At 38.3% G+C, this 19,497-nt stretch overlaps 4 protein-coding genes across 5 annotated transcripts in view; 1 reads left to right on the top strand and 3 right to left on the bottom strand.

Annotated features, from left to right (window-relative positions):
• Positions 1–2,674, bottom strand: part of LOC145470061 (uncharacterized) — a 91,433-nt gene extending 88,759 nt beyond the window's left edge. Inside the window, exons 1-3 of the mRNA XM_081453891.1 lie at positions 2,140–2,674; positions 1,495–1,556; positions 394–489 (exon numbers count right to left, since the gene is read on the bottom strand). Coding sequence (XP_081310017.1) covers positions 394–489; positions 1,495–1,556; positions 2,140–2,263 — 282 coding nt within the window. The 5' untranslated portion in view covers positions 2,264–2,674. The remainder of the gene's footprint in view (positions 1–393; positions 490–1,494; positions 1,557–2,139) is intronic.
• Positions 2,675–4,444: 1,770 nt separating this feature from the next.
• Positions 4,445–7,916, top strand: LOC145470723 (protein N-lysine methyltransferase METTL21A-like). Its single transcript, XM_081454548.1, has 2 exons — positions 4,445–6,190; positions 7,829–7,916. The coding sequence occupies exons 1-2, from the start codon at positions 5,252–5,254 to the stop codon at positions 7,901–7,903; spliced, it is 1,014 nt and encodes a 337-aa protein (XP_081310674.1). The 5' UTR covers positions 4,445–5,251; the 3' UTR covers positions 7,904–7,916.
• A 229-nt stretch (positions 7,917–8,145) lies between these two features.
• On the bottom strand, positions 8,146–14,192 carry LOC145470718 (uncharacterized). The gene is made up of 5 exons (XM_081454545.1): positions 12,656–14,192; positions 11,623–12,040; positions 10,970–11,164; positions 10,187–10,377; positions 8,146–9,177 (listed from the first exon to the last, which is right to left on the bottom strand). Exons 1-5 carry the CDS (start codon positions 12,896–12,898, stop codon positions 8,950–8,952), a joined length of 1,275 nt encoding a protein of 424 aa, XP_081310671.1. The 5' UTR covers positions 12,899–14,192; the 3' UTR covers positions 8,146–8,949.
• A 167-nt stretch (positions 14,193–14,359) lies between these two features.
• LOC145470122 (uncharacterized) lies at positions 14,360–19,087 on the bottom strand. 2 transcript variants are annotated; one of them, XR_014042435.1, is made up of 3 exons: positions 18,577–19,087; positions 18,347–18,377; positions 14,360–15,958 (listed from the first exon to the last, which is right to left on the bottom strand). XR_014042435.1 is itself a non-coding variant. In XM_081453955.1 (2 exons), exons 1-2 carry the CDS (start codon positions 18,739–18,741, stop codon positions 15,569–15,571), a joined length of 555 nt encoding a protein of 184 aa, XP_081310081.1. In that variant the 5' UTR covers positions 18,742–19,087; the 3' UTR covers positions 14,360–15,568. The 2 variants fall into 2 exon arrangements, 1 of the variants encoding a protein (XP_081310081.1); XM_081453955.1 differs by lacking the exon at positions 18,347–18,377.
• Positions 19,088–19,497: the final 410 nt, after the last annotated feature.

Genomic DNA, 19,497 nt, shown 5'->3' with positions numbered 1-19,497 from the left:
ATAACATCACAGTGTTCTTATTAAATATGCAGATACACTTGTAAAAGTTTGGGAACTCAACAAAGCTGTGGAAACGCTCGTCTGTCAGCTCGTGATCTTTCAGCATAAATTCTCATTCATCCAAGTTTCTGCAACTTCATAGACATGAAAGATGGAAAATATTTTCTTTTTCTTCTTAGTACTATATATTCTACTTACTCGCCAAAGTTCAAATCATACATTTAATATTGCTGGCAGAAATTCTCAATAAAAGCATCTGGGCTTTTCAAAGCTATATTTTGATTTTTTAAAAGTCTAGGTAGAATATTTTATTGGAAGCTAAGGAGTTGGAAACAGGATTTTGACAAATTCAACAGTAACGTGATATATATCATTACACGAAGTATATCTTACCAAGCGTTCTCCTGACAACACTTCTAGTAGTGCCAGTAACTTTGTGCCATCTTGAAGACCCTCAATCAAGTCATCAACATGCATTGGAGGCTTGTGCTGTTAAGGGTGTGGAGAACCAGCAGTGAATATTACAATACCAAATGCTGATAACATGAACTCTCAAAGTAATAAAATTTCACAAGGGCCTGGCTAATAGATGTAACTTAATCCACATGTGGTCAATAACAACAGATGAGTTTATCAGATTGATGAGTGATCATTAATGAGACACGCTTGATAAGTAGCTGATGAGTAGGTAAAAGAAATCAGCTGACTGACTTAGAGAAACATGAATTTAACACCTTTCAGGCAGTTTCTTTTTAACTTAAAGTTAAAATTCAATTTCACTACTTCATTGTGGAAATTAGCTTACTTAACTTCAAATGACCTTTTGAAAAAATATAATTAGGTCTATATACTCTGTATAAAAAATCCTAGATACAACAATGGTGTCATATCTGTCACCACTACTTGACTACAAATTGACTGTTCAACTAAACTGTTGATCAACTGCCTGACTAACATATTTGAATGATCAATTAGTAAACTAACTGATCAACACACTGATCATCTGATTGATCAATAAATTGACTATCTGTCTTTCTTACTAACCCCCTCTCCTACTTTCTGTCTTACTGTCTTCAATACACAGTTGCTAAATATATTTGATATATGGCTAACTCAGTAAGTACGCAAAATGAATCAAATCCTGCGCTATGATTAGCTACCCGAGCAGGCAAGATGGCGCTATCTTACCAGCCCAGGATTATCTGCTGTGTCCCACAAGAAAATAGTGTTCTTTTTCCATGTAATAAATGCTTTATTGACCATTAGCTTGTTCTGTCACAGTAGCTGGATATTGGCCTTGTTCTATTTTTGGCATGTTTATAGAACTCAACTCTTTCATGGTCCATAAACACACACAAAAAAGAACTTGGCCAATATCCAGCCATCTTGACCAAGCGCTTGGTCAATAACCCATATATATATATTGTTTGAAACACTTAGCAAATTGCAATGGTTAAAATATTTATTTAATGGGATTTTAAAAATCAGACTTACTTTTTGAAGAAAATGATTCACCCATCTTCCAAATGTCCTCTTTTGAACCAGAACTTGTTCCTCTGTTCAAAAATAAAGAATTTTTAAACAGAGCTTAGCAGACAAAACTGAAACAGCGGGATGCCATGCATAAAGTTAAGATGTCAACCATATTGGAATCCATAGTAACAATAAACTACATCGTACAAGTGATGTTTCTGATTGTATTGTACAGCTTGTGGGTGTTTACAACCCCTGTTTTCAAAAGCAAACAAGTTAATAACAAACAAAAGCAGTAACGTCTTCTTTTTAACGGTCGCGAAGCGTGTAGTTCTGCCGACACATTCATGTGAAACCAAAATAAAAGTCAAGGTATGCCATTCACGTGCGAATCGAACAAGTGCTATAACCCGGACGATGCGTTAGAAAAATGAGATTTTGTTCACGAAAATATTTCTGATGTGCGATTTGTTGCAAATATTTTAATTTCTTTGAAATCGCTGCAGCTAAGGACACTTATTTCCCTGATGTATTCGACCCGACAGCAAGCGAAATCATTCGAGCTTATTGTTCATGCTAAACTAATAAGCTTAGACAGGTCTTGCATTGAACATAACTTTACAGATTAGATCGTTAAACAGTCGTAGTTACCAAAGGAATGTTTACCTGATAAAGACACCACTAACTGTTCTGTCGAAGCTGAAAGCGAAGTCTTCGCCAGTCCCAGCGACTTCTCTGGAGAAGGGCTCCGCGTGCTTGCAGAAATCGAGTTTCGAGTTTTTGACGCCATTTTTGCCCGCGAGAGAGTTCACCAATACGAAAGTACGCGCCAAAATTTTTAAACAAAATACCACTCGTTGTGTCGCTTAACTGATCTTGATAAGAAGTTTTCCATCAGTGCTATCTTCTGGCAAATCAAATTCAAGATATTAGCTATGTTCCACTGTGTTTAGTGATGCCACAATTTCAGCTACTCTGTTCTGTTGTAAACACTCCGCTGATCGCCCCACGCCGACTGGCAGGGGGTCCCCTTGGTATGAAAGCGCGGGATACGATTTTCGCGTTTTTTGCGCGTGATGCGCGTTTGTTTTACTAACGCAACATTTGTTGAAAAAAAACGTTTCTTTTTTGCTAGCTTGCCCGATGTTTCGGTCCAAGCTAAAAAAGCAAGTAGCCTTATTTTAGCACGACAAATTAACAATCGAACTCATACAATGCATAATTTTGTGCGGTTAATACAAACTTTGCGAGCTCATTAACATGCCCAAATCTGAGTAAAAGAACACTAACTCTGTTGTTTATATTTGAGTTGTTGTTTCATTTTGACAGGAATTGGTATAAAATGGACATAACTTATATACTTAACATAAAACCTACTGTCCTTTAAAGGTTAAAAAAGCATAACAAGTTGTCGCATTTGAATGTTATTACACAGAGGTCAAAATCTTATTGTTCAGAGCTTTCAAAAGGCGAAAGTAAAATTTTCAATTTAATTCCAGAACACCCGCTATGTGGAGAAATATTTTATCACCACAGACCTTACATTAGAGTTGGTCAGCCTTGCTTTGGGATTTCACTTAAATATTTTTCGCTATTTTAACTCCTTTCAGCTGATCATTAGCAAGTTTAGTTAAAACTACTATAGCGGCGGTCTTTGTTCCATATTCTTTTGTTTGTTTGTATACCCCGACGGATTTTCTTTGCATAAATCATCAGTCTTAATTGATTTTCGCACCTAAGTTCACAGTAACGGTACTTTAACAGCCCTTTGTCCTTTCACTCGGAGATAATACCCAAGATATTCAAGAATTTCGGCCAACAGATTCCTTATCCTTCTTAAGTATCCAACCTGTACATTTTAATTAAGCGGCAACAAGCCAAGAGTTATGCCCATGTATTCATTATTCAACTTAATCAAAAAAGACAATTATTACAGTGTTTCATTTGTTAATTTACTCCTGTTATTGAATAAGTAGTTATGAAGTCCTTAATTTCTAACAATATAGCTAGGCTTTATAAATAAATTATAAAATTATATAAGTTTATTTGCCTTGAATTTCTGGAATTTACTGAATCGTAAAAGCCACGCAAACTTGTCCTTGACCTAAGAACTAAAGCCAATACAAGGGCATACGTAACGACCACAAAATCACATGTTAATGAGGTCAGAGAGTCCTTCCACGTAGACTTTCAGTTTGCACGTACTCCGATTACTAACAGGTACTGCAGAGGCACTCAAGGACGGTTTCCTCTGTTTAATAGGCTATCTGGGGTACTTTTAAAGCTCTGTGGGTTAATTTTAGGCTACGCTATAAATTTTTTTTATCCGTCACAGTCATGTTAGGGGATCTTGAGTCTTCTCAAATTTTGACCACGTCCCTAAAACCTTAGATTTTATTGTGTTTTCGAAAATCATAGCATATCGATCATGTCACATTTCATATTTCATCGCATTTCATATATATCACGAAAGTAGTTTTTAGTGAGTTTTGGTGGTTTTTCCAAAACAGAAAGGTAAGATTTGAAAAAAACCTTCTAGATTTTCTCAATTTGATATTAAAACCCATCATATCACCCCTTTTTAGCTTCAGTGCACTTCTATAGTTTTAGCAAAACTTGACAATTAATGATATGTAGGTTTCCATGACCAAACAGTTGTCTTTTAGGGTGCAACTTTTCGAAGTTTTGTTCTCGATAATGGCCTTTAATTTTATAACTTGGTTGCAAAATCATATCTTGGAAAGGCCCTGATATATTGCGTAGGTAATTTCTACAATCTTGGGTACATTTATTGGGTGTAGTTTGTTCAAATTTAAAAAAAAAGTTGTAAATATATGTAAAAATTGTAAATATGTAAATATGTAAAAATTGTAAATATGCGAGTCATAATAATAATAAAAGTTGTTGTTGTTGTTGTTGTTGTTGTTGTTGTTGTTGTTGTTATTTAACTGGAAAAACTTGGGTGAGGGCCTCTTCATATGAGCCCGGTAACCGGGCTGGCTCGGTTACCGGGACGAATTTTGTTGTCTGTTCATATGGGAAATTTCAGCCTGGTCTACCGGGATAAAATCCAAGAAACAAGTAAAATGGTGGAACATAAACTTCTATCGTTCACGGCTGTCACAGCTTTGTGGACTCTTGTAACTTCACTAATAAAGCTAATTCGCCTACTCCTAAAGTGGAAATACATACAAGGCAAAAATTATGCCATTTTGGCCGCTATGTTGCGAAAGCGAAGCTATTTCGTCTAAAAAGTTTCGTCCCGGTTACCCGGGCTGGAGTGTTCATATGGGAAAATTTTCATCCCGGTTACCGAGATCTCGGTCGCAAAACCCGAGATCTCGGTAACCGGGCCAGCCTGGCTTCTCATATGAACACATCGAAATTTTTACGAAGGAAAGAGTGGCGAGGCGAGATCTCGGAAACCGAGCCAGCCCGGTTGACCGGGCTCATATGAAAAGGCCCTTAAACCACCCGCGGAACAATTACATGCTCGGCAATTGATCATTTTCATCTCTTTTCCCTTTATGGTTAATTATTGCGATCAGGGGCTCCGCTTGTATAATTTTAGGCTTTGATAAATCTATATATTAAAATAAAGTAAGTGAGATTTGTATGGACACTCAAAACCTTTTGGTGAACTTATGAAGTAATCTTAAAACTTCTCAGTTGGAGACCATATTCACTATAGGTCTTGGTCAAGGCTCTTTGAATATGGAAATGATGCTATCTTAGGTTCTCTGGTCACTTCAGTTCATGCTACTAAACCCTATCTCACATGGTCTACCCTCACCCTCCCCTCCCTCTCTCTTATGAACCCAAACACAGCGGCCTGGACCGAAATCGAAACGTTTTTCACGTGGTATCAGCCTTCCAGTCTATTGTTTGTCTTCATACTTTTTTTTGGCTGATCAGATCTCTTGTAGATCCTATGTTGGCAGCATTTATCGTATGCGGTTCCTTGCAGTTTCTGGTTGCTCATTCTGGACCGACCGCCTGGACCCGTCGCTTATTTGGCTTGGTTACAAAGGAGATGCCTGATGGATTCTGCAGATCTCCTCTTCCAGAAGGAAGTGATATGTGGCTACGGCAGGAATATAAACCCGAGAAACAACGGTTTGAAAAGCCTTTCGAACTAGAAATTGATAGCAACCTAAATGATCAGCGATCTGACTTTGCAAACCACGAAGTTTCCAAAAAATCGGTTCTAAAACTTCAACAGAGTTACGCAGCTCTTGGAACGACAGTGTGGGATGGGAGCATAGCACTCGCTAAAATGTTCGACAATCAAGAAGTGTTTCCTTCAAGTCACCTGCAAACATGTAGAGTCTTAGAACTTGGAGCTGGTTGTGGTCTGGTAGGGATCTATCTCTGCTTGCTTGGAGCTAAAATGACCGTTCTCACGGATATGCACTGTTGCATAAAAACTCTTAAAGACAACGTGACTTCGAATGTAACTGGAAGTTACCGCGATAGGATCGAGATTATGGAGTACTCCTGGGGCAATAGCACAACAGAATTGATAAAAGATGGCTTGTTTGATTTGATTGTCGCCGCAGAAGTTCTTTATTCGCCAACAGATTCTGTGCTGTTAGCTCAGTGTATTCCGAAGTTAACGAAACCAGATTCGCGAATTTTTGTTTCAATGGGAAGGAATCGTGGAGGTGAAGAAGTATTTGTGAAAACATTGGCTGATCAAGGTTATCATTGCAATGAGGTTTGTAAGAAAGGAAGGTATAAATCTAAATTTATCTTGTTCAACCAACCACTGCATTAATGTATAATAATTGAAACCCACCCACCCACACCCAAACAAAATAGAGAATTTTCATTCTTCCTCAAAATTGTTGCTCTTTGAGGAATCTCCACCTGTCAAAAATAAATCTTCTCCCTCCCCCCCCCACCCCCCTGAACAGAATAATTGTTATCAAAATGTAGTCTTTTAATTAGGTTTAGGGGTGTGGTAGGGTCCCAAACTAATCCCAAACCTTAGCCATTTCCCACTCCCAGTTTAAGTAGTATCCTTTTAAGTAATGATTTTGTTATTTTGATACCTGAGTGCTGTATCAAAGTTTTTTCCGAGGTGTAAATCTCAAGTATTTTCAAGATGAGACACAAAGCACATATAATAGTTTGTATAGTGTGATCGTCCGGGTGAGTGTAGTTCTGAAAAGAACTGTTGTTGGTGACTGACATTTCGACAACCTGAGTGGAAGTCATCTTCAGAATCAAGTGAATGGTGTTTGTCAGTCGATGATGTTATAAGTCTGGTCCGTTGAACGTGACTGGTCAGTATAGCCATAATGGTATTGGCTGAAAGACTCGTGTAAAGTTTGTTGTCAGTCATTGGTGGGTTTTGATCTGTGTATTGTTAGTCAAATAGGTTGGGTTTTGGTCTGTGTATTGTTAAGTCGGTCTGTTAGAAGTCTGTTTGTCGGTTTCGTTTCTGTCATGGATAAGTCGTTTGTAAGGTGCTGGTAGTTGTTGACATCTTGTTGATGGTAGTTACTTGTCACCGGTAGTTGTTGACATCAACAACTACCGGCGACAAGTAGCTACCATCAACAAGATGTCAACAACTTCCGGCGCCTTACAAACGACTTATCCATGATGGAAACGAAACCGACAAACAGACTTCTAACAGACTGACTTAACAATACACAGACCAAAACCCAACCTATTTGACTAACAATACACAGATCGAAACCCACCAATGACTGATGACAAACTTTACACGAGTCTTTCAGCCAATACCATCATGGCTATACTGACCAATCACGTTCAACAGACCAGACTTATAACATCATCGACTGACAAACACAATTCACTTGACTCTGAAGATGACTTCCGCTCAGGTTGTCGAAACATCAGTCACCAACAACAGTTCTTTTCAGAACTACACTCACCCAGACGATCACACTATACGAACTACTGATACTCCTGGGTACAAACCATTTACTACGTAAAGCACATATAAGTCAGAAAAACATTAGACTTGCCACATGTCAACTTCTTCTCAATATGGAACAGTTGCTAGAAAGTCAAGACAAGCATTCCCTCCCCTTTCTGCTTGTGCTGGCTGTGGACATTAAATTTTGTTCATCAAGGATCTTCTATTTTCCCAAAAGCAGAGTCGGGAATCCTGTCCCATTTCCCCTAGGGGTCATGGCAGAAAGTGAAGTGAAGAGCTAGGTGTCCCAAGGCTCTAGACATGGATAACATTCAAAACAAATTTGAAATGTCACTTGCTACTTTACAGCTTCCAGTGGCCTTATCTGAGGGCAAAAATTCCCTTAGAACTCTAATGACAAAAACTAGGTCAATAAAAATTGATGCAATGTTATAATTTTTCCAGGTTCCAAGGGATCAACTTCATCCAAAATACCAGGATGACATAATCACAGTTCTTGAATTTAAACTTGAAAGTTGATTTGTAAAGTTGAAAACTTTTATGTGAAAACCCTCTTGTTCTCAAAATAAAAAATGCACACAAAGTTATAACATTCAGTGTAGATTGTTCAGCAATCTTTTAATTATCATTGTAAATGTGATAACTTTTAATCAGCTTAACAAAGGTTTTAAACTTCTTGGTCCTTGTTCCATTTGTGTACTCTATGTAAATATTTAAGTTGTTTTTCTGTTCAATAAATTGTTTGGATAAGAGACAACTATGTGTTTGTTACCTGCAAAATCTTCTAAAGTAATGGTAGATGCTCATGGTAATTGTTTGCAAACCATCCAAAAATCACAGTTAGGCCTAGTTTACACTAGCAACATACTGCAACTTTCAATTGAGTAAGGCACCATGGAGCTTTCAATTGGTGATGAAGTTTTGAACTTAAAATTATGGCGTTCCATGGAAAACTTTCCTTGTTTCCAGTGGTAACCAGCATGGACTGCAATTTCCCGTGCTTTGCTGCCAATGACGTCAAAGGCGGACAAGCTACCACTGGAAATGAAGCCAGTTTCCCATGACAACAACACAAGTTAAATGTTAAAACCTGTTCACCAAACTTTCATTCTGCCTTACTCAACTGACAATCATGGTAACAACATAATGTAAACATAACAACAAAAGAAGAATGTTATGTAATTACCATGATTGTAATACAGTGTAGCAACATAACAGCACGAACATAACAGCATAAGGAAAAACCTGACATTTACCTTACGTGTTAATGTCGATGTTTACATTACCGACATAAACAATTAAGTTGTTATGTCATTATGCTAGCTGTTATTTCATCATGTTGCTAGTGTGAACCAAGCCATACTGTTCAGTTCTTTTTGCAACCTCATCCATGGTTATAATATCTACTATCTGGGATTTAACACTATCATGACCACTGTCTCAGAAAAATGTAATAAAAGATAGGTTCCAAGAGTTGAATAGCTTTTAATCCTGGGTTAGCATTAACAGGCTTTGGAACAACCTGGCCCTGGATGGTATATTAGGAATTCAGTTAATAAAATAATTTAATTTACATGTAGATATGGAGATTTCATGTTGGTAATCTGTTCCATTGTATAGTTGTCCACCTTGTTTAACAGTTGTGGCAGCTCAATGGTACAGCCTCGATCTTCCCAGCGACTGCAATACTCTAGAATGTACCGAATGCAAGTAGGAGCCTCAGGGTCTTCAAAACAAGACCCAAAATGACATGGGCTCTTTTGGTTACTCATATCAAAGTTGCAGACCTCTTCCTATGAGATACAATAGGACAAATATGGTTTTATTGTTAGTACAGTATTTACCAACAGGAAGATCAAACTTGGTAAAATTTATTATTTCAACAATTAATTTGTACCCCGTTAGTGTCAGACTATTGTGTACACTGTGCCCCACCATTTTCATTGAACATGGGTGTTTAGTACAAAAAACTTCAAATGTCATAGGCTTTTTCACTTTTACTACAGACATGTACACATTCTCTAAAAGATCATAAATGTCTCTTAAATGCCATTAATTTTTCTGCGGTTGATGAAGTTTGATTTCCATATGGTTTCACAGCAATGGAAAATTAGCAGTCTCTTGAAAAACCTGCCCATGGGGTTATCTAGGCGAGACTGGCAGATGCTTTGAAACGAGAAAAAAAGAACACATGAGGAATGTGATGTCTTACGTAAGAGGTTCCAACAACGCTTGGTCTTCAAATCACTCTATTGACTTTAAAAAAAAAAATTCCCAAGTGATTGACAAGGGTTCTTCACATATTCGCAAGACATTAGAATCATGGCATACCGCTTCAATAGATCATGCAGATAACAATTCTAAGCTGCTCCCCAATCAATACTCTATTCTTTTAAAAAAGAACAATTAGTTTATTAACAATTATATTTTTCCATCTTAATATATTCTTTTATAGTTCCACCTATTTTTGTATATATTTCTAGTTGTTATCTTTTCCATATTTTATCCATAGAAGGCTGTAGTCTGACTGCCGAAAGCTCTAAAAGTTTTAACTTTATATAGCCAGTGAACGTTTTTTTATAAATTTTTAATATGTTTTGTCCTGGCTACAGTTCTTCTATTTTTAAAGGAGATAATGTGTTGTTTTAGGATTGGTACCTTTTGAGGGTGGAAGAAATTTCAAGCCACGCCCACAAAACAGGATCTTGGTACCTCTTAGGGGTTCTTTTCAAAATTTCCGACAAACACCCCCATCTTTTAATATGGGAGTTCTCCCCCCCCCCCCCCCCCGGGCATAGTTACCTCAGTAAAGTCAGGACCATTGTGTATTGCCTGGTATTCTTCAGGAGTCATCTTTCCTGTTTCAAATGTGTAGTCACTCATCCTTTTGTCTTGTTGAGGACAATCAAGAAGTGGCACATCGATCATCAATAATCTTTCTTCATATTTTCTGAGCAAACCTCTTAACAGTGCTTGCATATTAAGTTGTTTGTCTAAAAATTGCATAGATTAATCAGTAATTAAAAATATCCTCGTTGATAACACTTTCTGCTCCTTAATCTTTGTTGTTGACTTATCTCAAACTCTACACAACATAAGCAATGAAAAATAAGAGAAATTAAACCTTGATCTGCTTTTAATTTTGGACGACTGTTAATCCACTTCTGAAAACCCTGCCTTGAATGCTTTTAATATTACTAAGTAGGTTGTTAAATAAATCTTCAGGAACCCATCAGAAGAGGAACATTTATTAATTATTGATCTGTTCTTTCCAGGATCACTGTGTTGTGTTCTTGGACTAAGAACATTGCTCTCATAATAATCTTCTCTCCAATCCTTTTAACAAATCTTAGGCTTGTGGCACTTGCCCAGGGCAAACTTTAGAAATTTTAGATTGATTTTTCTTTGTTTAACCTTAGGGATAATTCCAACTAAATGATTGGTAGGTCTCAGTTGGTGAAAAAAAAACAATTTAAAAATTTTGGCTTTTAAATTCCCCTCCTTATTAAAATTCCCAATACCCTTCCTTATGCCGGATAAATTATGGATATTTTTCACTTATTTGATTAGTTATAAGAAAATAACCTTTTGATTCAGACGATGACTTCTGATAAGAATTTGTCTGCATTTGTGAGGGCCATGAAAACTGGACAAACAGGTTGTTATCAGCTGATAACGTTATATGTTGCCACCACATTTGAGGAATGTACAGCATGTCGCCCTTGTGAAGTTCTACATTCAAGTGTGGAATACCTCCAGATGAGAGCTTTGAGAGAATATCTGAAAGACAAAATTATTTACATGTAACCTAGTGATACATAAATCATTGTACTGGTTGTCTCTCGAATGGCTTCCAGTAGTAGTTGACTGATAGTTTCTGAGAATACTTGTAGTGATAGAGAGCCATTGAAGATCAAATAAATGTTTCCACAAAATTTGCAAACTTCAATGGCCATCAATTTTTTTAGCTCTATTCTGATTAGACATTTTTTTTATTTTCTACAACTGGGCTGAGGGGGAACAAATATATTAAATAAGCAATTCCTAAGTTATATATTAAGGAGTGACGTTGTTCAACATTTCGATGTATCCAACATCATTATCAAGAATAAAAAATCACTGAATGTCAAAGTTGTTAAAAGAGTTGAGTTATGAATATCATTAGGTGGCATTCCTGTGTGCGTGATAAGAAGAAGAACACAGTTTTAAATTGAAATAATTTTAAATATTATTATCACCTGGATTAACGCTGGAAATTACCATTAACTCTTTATCATCGAAAGGGAGTTTTTCAGAATATAATGGTGAGACTAGAGTCACTCTTGCACTTCCATTGAGAACAGTAAGCAGTTGTTCATCTGGATGGAAAAACAATGGCATTGATGCTTTGCTTTGGTAATGCCGCAACCAATATTGGACTTTCATGTTCTTCAGAAACTGCTGGCATCGCAAACAAAGGGGAGCTGTAATGTCGTTAAGCATCTGGGATGTTGGTTTATCACAAAGTGTCAAATCATCTTGTACAGATCTTACGAAGAATTCTTCAACTGGCATGTGAAGTTTAGGACCAAAAGGGAAGTCTTGGATTCTCTTTGTAGCTAAAACCTGTGATCCTAATTTGTTTAAGGCCTGGATGAGGTATTTTTCTGTCCATATCTGCATGTATCAGAAATGGAGAAGAAAAAGAATAAATTTAACTTGAGGCTTTTTAGCTATAGTAGCAATCAACCTTAGACTCCTTTGAGCAAAGGGAGGGGAGGAATAAGGGGGGGGGGGGTGGGACAATCTATATACAAATTATGCAGCACTAGCTGCTAGTGATTTGGTGCTAAATACAAGTACAGTGATTCAATCAAACCCTAGTCCCTAGTTCCCTAGTCCATAAAACAGGAAATTGAGTGATCTTGTGGTCTGGTGTCAGCTCTTCTTCCTGAATTTTATTTATTTATTTATTTTTTTCCTTTTATTGTTAATGGTGCGATTTGCAGTTTACCTTCTTAACTCATCAATAAGACATTTGGAATTGGGGTAAAATTTAACATGAACTTAAGCCATGACCACAAAGACAGATTTTGTCTCTCTCCCCCCCACCACCCCCATTAAACTGTTGGCCATGCCATGATTTCCTACCACTTGGCAAGCTTCTTTTTGCATAAAAACAGCCCTTTTAAAAAATAGCCCCATGGCTTAAAGCAATTTTGTGGTATAATACAAAACGAGAAATGTAGTCAGCAAATCATGGCAAAACATAAATAAAATTCTCTATCACACCTTGTTTGCAGGCCAGTTGGTCGCCGTCTTTCTCAAAACAAGTGGTCTATGCTTGGCCACAAACTTGTAATAGAAATCTTCTGGAGAAATCATATACGGGATTTCGTCTGTAACACTTTGCGATTCGTACGGTTCTGTATACCTGCTGGTCGATTCACCACAGCCAACATGTTTGCATTGTAACGCTCCGTGACAAGTTCTAAACACAATAAACATCACGAAAAGTTGAAACTGGGCCATCATTGAAGCGGTAGCCAGGACGAAAGATAACTTGAGTATTTGCTGGTATAAAACCACCCAAATCGATAAGACTGTTTTGTCAAAGCTTTAGCTGGATTAACTAGCATCCTTCAGTTCTCAAATTGGAGGTGATAATTGTAAAAAAGCTAGGTGAGAACATCTGTCCAAACATTTTTCAACAACTTTTTCGAAACCTTACGAACAAAACGCTGACGCTGACCAGTATTATCCGGTGACCGATGGCTAATAATTTGTGTTGTGTGACGATGAGGAAAAGCCGTGTCACGAAGCCTTTTATCTGTTATTTGCTCTTTCATTTTTCCTTTTCTTTATTCTCCTTCTCAAACTCATTAATAATTCATCAAGTTAAAACAAAGAAATTCACAACCGTGATGGAGGTTTGGATGCCCGGTCTTTATTAACATAGATTTTGACGATTTTACTTCTCCGTTTACTCCTTAGTTTTTGTTTCGATTGAGAAGATATATCAAACACTCGAGACAGTGTTTCCTCGGCTTCCAAACATCTCGAATTTCGTCAAAAAATACTCCGCTGCGCGTCGTATTTTCAACTCTCTTCTCGGTGTTTGGATATCCCGATGAAACACTGTCTCTCGTGTTTGATATATTACACGAGCAAAGGTAGGAAGAGGGTTCAGTTGATACAAACCTCGTATTCTGTCATGAGCGATGAGGGTTTATGGAAAACAAGCACGTAATGAGGAATATATTTAATGCAGATTTTGAAAATAAGATTTCATAAGGTAGCAAAAATAGGTAAAAAGCCCGGGGGGTGGGGGACTCCCGTATAAAAATGACGGGGGTGCTCATCGAAAATTTTGAAAAGAACCCCTAAGAGCTACCAAGATCCTGTTTTGTGGGCGTGGCTTGAATTTTTTCCCCCAAGAGATACTAATTCTTACATAACACATTATCTCCTGTCATATTTTTTAGGCTCAATACCCTAAAAGGTACCACAAAAGCTCCTGCTGTGGACCCTTTGAGGCTTAACACTCTAAGAGATACCAAAAATGCTGTTTTCAACCCCTAAAAGGTATGACAAGTACCCCCGTCTTTTTCATATGGAAGTCACCCCGGCCCGGGGGGTAAAATGGTGATTGTGGTTATGAGGTGATGTGCTTATGACAGAAAATTCACCAAATACGTAGCTTTGGTCGTCGTATTCCAAGAACACGTTCCATCAAAGCAGATCGTCTTAATGCTACCTTGCAAACCCTTATCGGGCAAAGCTTGTGTAATTGGCTATAAAATGTTTAAGCAAGCAACCGGAACGATGATCCTGCTGGTAGACGTTGGATCAATAGTGATCTAATCGGCTTCACATATAAAATGAAGAATACAATTGATCCTAATGGTCTGAACATCCGCGAAGAAACATATTAATTGTTTCCATTTGTTTTCTTTTATTATGTTCTTTTATCATGTTATTTTATTTTACCGTATGCTTATCTTTAATTTACACTGTCAATTACTTTTGCGTATTTCCCGTATTACGTAGATATCGGTTACATAAAAACACGTCGCAATGTAAAAATTTCCATTGTACCTGAAGAAGGCTGGTTTGGCCAGCCGAAATATAGTACACCTTCAAAAAATCATCCTACGTTGTGTCGGTTTTTGCTTTTGTATTCTTCATTGTGTAATTGGTCACGTAACCCTGTGAAGAACAACGGATGAGGAGAGCTGAAGTGGCAGCTGGGTTACAGTCCCGGCTAACATGAGTCGAAGGGGAATTGGCGCTTTATTCCTCTTTACTATGAACTGGATGGCACGAGGTTTTATTTAAAAACATCAGTTACAAGATAGAGATATATTAAAAACAAAACTGATTTACATGTTTCCTTGTGTGGGAGTACGAGGAGGACAGTTGGCGATTTATCTCATATGTAAAGTCAATAAAAGATTTATTTAAAGTTAGATGGAAGGCTATTCCACAAATGTGCCCCACTGTAGCAGAGACTACGTTTCAAAAAATCAGTACGGGGCTTAGGCAGAGCCAATTTGTTTTCACAATTTCTAAGTCCATAGTCCGTGCTGGCGGAATGGTTTAAATAGGCCTTTCACACTGGGATTGAAGGGGTGATAAATACGGTCTTAAAATTAGGATGGTGGCAAATCGTCTAACTTTTGTCGTAAACAAGATCTAGCGGCGCTTGAAAAAGTAAACAGGAATTGTTTTAAATGAACATTCAATACAGCGAGTGAATATAGACCGATATATGAAATCAAGACCCATGTTGGGCGCACCGCATGGTGGGTGCACCATATGGTAAGTGACTGTGTGGTGGGTGCACCAACCATATAATGGTTGACTGTATGGTAGGGGTATCGTGACGATGTGGTGGTTGCCGTGTGGAAGGTGCACCGTATGATAGGTTCACCGTGTGGCAGGTACACTCCGTGGTGGTTGCCGGAGGCGGGTAACGTTTCAACCCCTTCCTTTCACTGGGATTGGGGCGAGATCAGCGTTGATGTAACCAAGGATTCCGCTGGCGCGAAGGAGGGAACAAGACAACGATCCTAACAAGCTTCTAAACAATCCTTGAGTACTTAACTTGATAGTTGGTTGACAACTGACATTGCAAGAAATTTAATTCAAAGGCAAAACAATCCCTTCATCGAAAGGCTCGTTTATTAGACTACTTGCATTACATCACTGCGTTCCTCTGTGTTGTTGTTGTTGCAGGAATTGAAACATTTTATTTTGCAAGTTAAATAGTCTCTCTTGGTTTTCTACGATCTCTTCCAGTTTGTCTGTCACATCATTAACTTCACTTTCAATATTATCAACTGTACTTTGAATTTGCTTTATCTTAGTATCAAGGATCGCAACAGATTCTCTGACATCTTGTTGATCATATTTGATAGTTTCAAGCTGTCCTGCCATTTCCTCTTGTGCCTCTCTAATTTCTTTGACCTTCTCCAATATTTCAGGTCCGTCATCATCTTGGTTACCTTGGATGTTTTCAAGCGTTTCCTCCATTTCCTCCTGTGCTTCTCGAATTTCATTGACCTTGTCCAATATTTCATGTTCTACATCCATCTTAAAAAAAAGAAAAACTGTTCTAAAAATTACTTACATTCAAAAACCACCACACAAAGTCTATACACATGCTTTTGCACTCAATCTCTCTCTTAAAAGTAGCTTCATTTTAACGTTCATGCGTTCGGTCATCCGCGTTTGTCAGTTCTAAAACACTAAAATTCGCGATAGAGCATTCAATATATGCTTTTGGTCCATTCACTCTGTGGACGCGTTGCGGATCTGTCTTCCTTTCTTCCTTTCTAGGCAGTCAGCACTTTTTCAATTCGTGTTTAGTAAGGAAATTAAAATCGAAAAGAATAAATCGCGTTGCGAACTTATCTTCCATAGTCACTCTAATCAATTCAAAAGTTATTGCTGCGGAGCGAGTGTAGCGAGCGAGCAACAACATAATCAGGATTTAAGAAGAATCTATTGAAGGGGGTACGAATTCTCGAATTCATCACTTTACACCAGAATGCATTGCATTTAACCAGAGTGCACTGCGCCACTTTTTACCAGAGTGCATTGCTCCACGAACAACACGACGACGTCGAACCGTCGTCCTCTTTCGCGTAGATTCCAGTCAGAGAAATTAGTGGTTTTACCTGTAAAACGATGTGAAGGAGATCGTGCTTGACTTTCACAACTCTTGCTTTTGTTCTTAATGCAGTATGTGAAAGTTTGATTAATTGTGACAACTTAATTTTAAACTTAGTATGTCATTTCTTAGAAATCTCGCCTCCTTGGTCGAATTCTTAAATGAAGAGAAATCATCGTTACTAAAGCTTGTAGAATAATTAAAACAAACGAAAACCGTAGAACACGCTAATTTCATATATGCTGTGATCTATTCCTTTTCTTCCAAATATGAATTGTCTGTCAACATTCTAGAGACAGAATTTATAAGTTAGATTTTTTTCTCCTACAATTTCGACATCTTTCGATTTTCGAGATCTGGTAAAGGGGAGCTAGGTTGATGTGTATCGTTTGATGTCCAAACATAGTTCAGATCACTTTTTGCTTTTTTGTCACGATCCCTTGTCACACCTCGCCCTCGATGCGTCATCGTTCATGAAGTTCTAGATGAATCACTGCGTAAAATATGTCACTATCAACAGAATGTGCCGCAGCATTACTATCATTTAGGTACCCTAGTATATATCAAATTAACTGGAGGAGACATGCAGACTACAGTTTCGCCCTGTTCTCTCAACGCAGTTCTAGTTTCATCACATTTGGAATGCTGGTGGAAAATACCCACAGGTTATCAATTAGAGTAATTAGTCGTTGTCAAGAAATAGCCAAATTGTCACAAGCGTTGACGATTTATATTTGAATGAGTGCGACAACCGAGTTGTTTTCTGAAACTTTTGACAAAATTAGTCAAATATCGGAAAACCACAGCACGGAATTTTAGCGCCTTTGATGTTTAGTAAAATTTATAACTCGTTGAAGGTGTTTTTGGTCCAGTTAAGATTTTTGTGTGTGTGAGAAAGAAGAAGAGAAGGTTTTTATTCTGCTTGGAAGAGATTTATTGAATTCCTGGCGAACATCCAGGTTTCACCACGGGGTGTCTACACTCAAACCAAGATTACACGAGAGCAAAATACCCGGGAGGAGTACTCCCAGAAGAATTTAGTGGGGGTGTGTGGCCCACTTCCCAAAACCCTTACCCTATTTATGACCAAAATCTGCGATTTTCCCTACCCTATTTATGACCTGACCAAAAATTTGGTACCCTATTTAAGACCGTTGCGGCTGACATAGTTGTCCTAAACATGATTTTTGAACGACTTTTGCTTATGCCCTTACCGATAATGATGAAAAAGTAGCTTTTTCTAAAAAAAAAAATACCCAATTCAAGACTAGAATACAAAAATCATACCCTTTTTAAGACCAAAATGAACAAATCGATACCCTATTTATCACCAAAACCGCTGAAAAACCATACCCTTTGCCACATACCTATACAACCCATATAAAGCATGGTCATTATTTTACCCATTTGGTTTGCTTCAAGTGGAAAAAGCTTTTCGTGGATGTCCCTTTTGCGCACGAAGTGGGAGTAATTAAAATCAACGATTTCAACGAATAAAATTGCTGTCATCAACATCGTTCACGTCAGTCATATAAGAGCGTTCACTTGGCTTATTGCGCACTTCTGCTTGCTAGCCCGCGAGCGAGCTCTATACTAGCTCTCTTGGCAGCTATTGCTCGCTCGCTAACCTCCTCCGGACGTACTTAGGATTCTTGTAAATTCCGTTGGGTAGGAGTGCTTGACGAAACGAAACGATGTCCGTGAAGAAGGACAAGAAGGCTACCGACCGCTACTCGCTCGCTTCTCTTTCAAATGCAAAACAAACACTTCCATTTTACAGCGCAGTTAAAACAAATCGTTCGACTCACCATTAATGCTCTTGTCTCAGTTTTCGTTCGGCTGAAATAGACAACAGATCACTTTGAAATACAGCACGATCGCGAAGCGCTTCAATTATAAACTGTCACATGCCCAGAACCCCAACGATTTTCGTATGGCGACCATTTCCTAACTTACTGGTAGCCAAATATAAAGTCATCTTTTCGAACCAGGAGGAAATAATCGAATACATGCATGACAAGGGATACGAAACACTTACCAAATTCGACAGATGGCATCCACAAACCGCCAAAATAAAAGCACATGCCAATTTGACCTTTGAGCGTAATCGGCATTTGACGTTACATTTGACGTGACGTGACCTGCTGTGACCGCTGAACGTTAATAGCGCCGTGGCGCATTCTACGGTCGTCCGAACGGGCATCCGCGGAAATCAGAAAAAGTATCGGCATGGCCATGGAGCTCGCTGCTTGAAGGAATGATCCTCGTAGGCGAGGAAGAAGGATCTGTTCGTGATCGTGGAGGCTTAGTCCAGTCCTGTCACGCGGCGTAGCGTGACCGACAGAATTATCAGATCGACGATTTTGAACCTGCTCGTGGTCTGTGGTCTGGTCTCGTGAACGAAAAAGGCGTAACGATTGATGAGGTTCTTGTGGATAAATTGAAATCTTCCACTGTGGATACCTGGATGTTAGGGCAACCGCGAAAGCCCTGAATGTATACCAAAACAAATCACGCGACACTGTCACGTAATACCAGCTCAGTAAATGACGTTATTGTATAGATTGTGCTGTCCACAAGTTGTTCGAAATTTCTCGAAAAGTTGCTTGAAATGTCTCAGAAGGCCGTTTTTGAGTTGTAAGCGCTTAAAGCTAACTGAATTAAGGGTGTTTTTAACAGGTTGAACTGTTGCTAGGGTAACCTATTATGCCATGGAGATATCCAAAACTTATTCACCAATGATTCACCAATATTCTAACGTCACTTGATAGAGTGATCAGATCCGATAGATAGTATTCGATCCATCAGAGTATCACTGATGAATTGCATGGCTTACCGTCCATTGCTATATCTCTCAGTTACTACGCGCGAGGTGATTAGTCAATTCTACTGTACTGCCCGCTAAAACGCTAAAATTTATAGCTGTTTTTGTTGCCAAAACGTTCCGTCAAGTGTTCTT

Source organism: Orbicella franksi, chromosome 15 (genome assembly GCF_964199315.1).
Source record: "Orbicella franksi chromosome 15, jaOrbFran1.1, whole genome shotgun sequence".
Taxonomy (NCBI): Eukaryota; Metazoa; Cnidaria; class Anthozoa; order Scleractinia; family Merulinidae; genus Orbicella; species Orbicella franksi.
Note: the sequence above shows the minus strand (reverse complement) of the source record. Positions and strands in the feature narration are given on the sequence as shown.

What these genes read in the sequence shown, in the direction of transcription:
- LOC145470122 (XM_081453955.1), bottom strand. Translation starts at nt 18,741, where the DNA reads ATGCCCGTTCGGACGACCGTAGAATGCGCCACGGCGCTATTAACGTTC. An exon ending in GATGCCATCTGTCGAATTTG is followed by an intron (nt 15,959 to 18,576) that starts GTAAGTGTTTCG and finishes CTTTTTTTTAAG; the next exon opens with ATGGATGTAGAACATGAAAT.
- LOC145470723 (XM_081454548.1), top strand. Translation starts at nt 5,252, where the DNA reads ATGGTCTACCCTCACCCTCCCCTCCCTCTCTCTTATGAACCCAAACAC. An exon ending in AAGGTTATCATTGCAATGAG is followed by an intron (nt 6,191 to 7,828) that starts GTTTGTAAGAAA and finishes TAATTTTTCCAG; the next exon opens with GTTCCAAGGGATCAACTTCA.
- LOC145470718 (XM_081454545.1), bottom strand. Translation starts at nt 12,898, where the DNA reads ATGATGGCCCAGTTTCAACTTTTCGTGATGTTTATTGTGTTTAGAACT. An exon ending in CCAACTGGCCTGCAAACAAG is followed by an intron (nt 12,041 to 12,655) that starts GTGTGATAGAGA and finishes TGATACATGCAG; the next exon opens with ATATGGACAGAAAAATACCT. An exon ending in GTCATCGTCTGAATCAAAAG is followed by an intron (nt 10,378 to 10,969) that starts GTTATTTTCTTA and finishes TGCAATTTTTAG; the next exon opens with ACAAACAACTTAATATGCAA.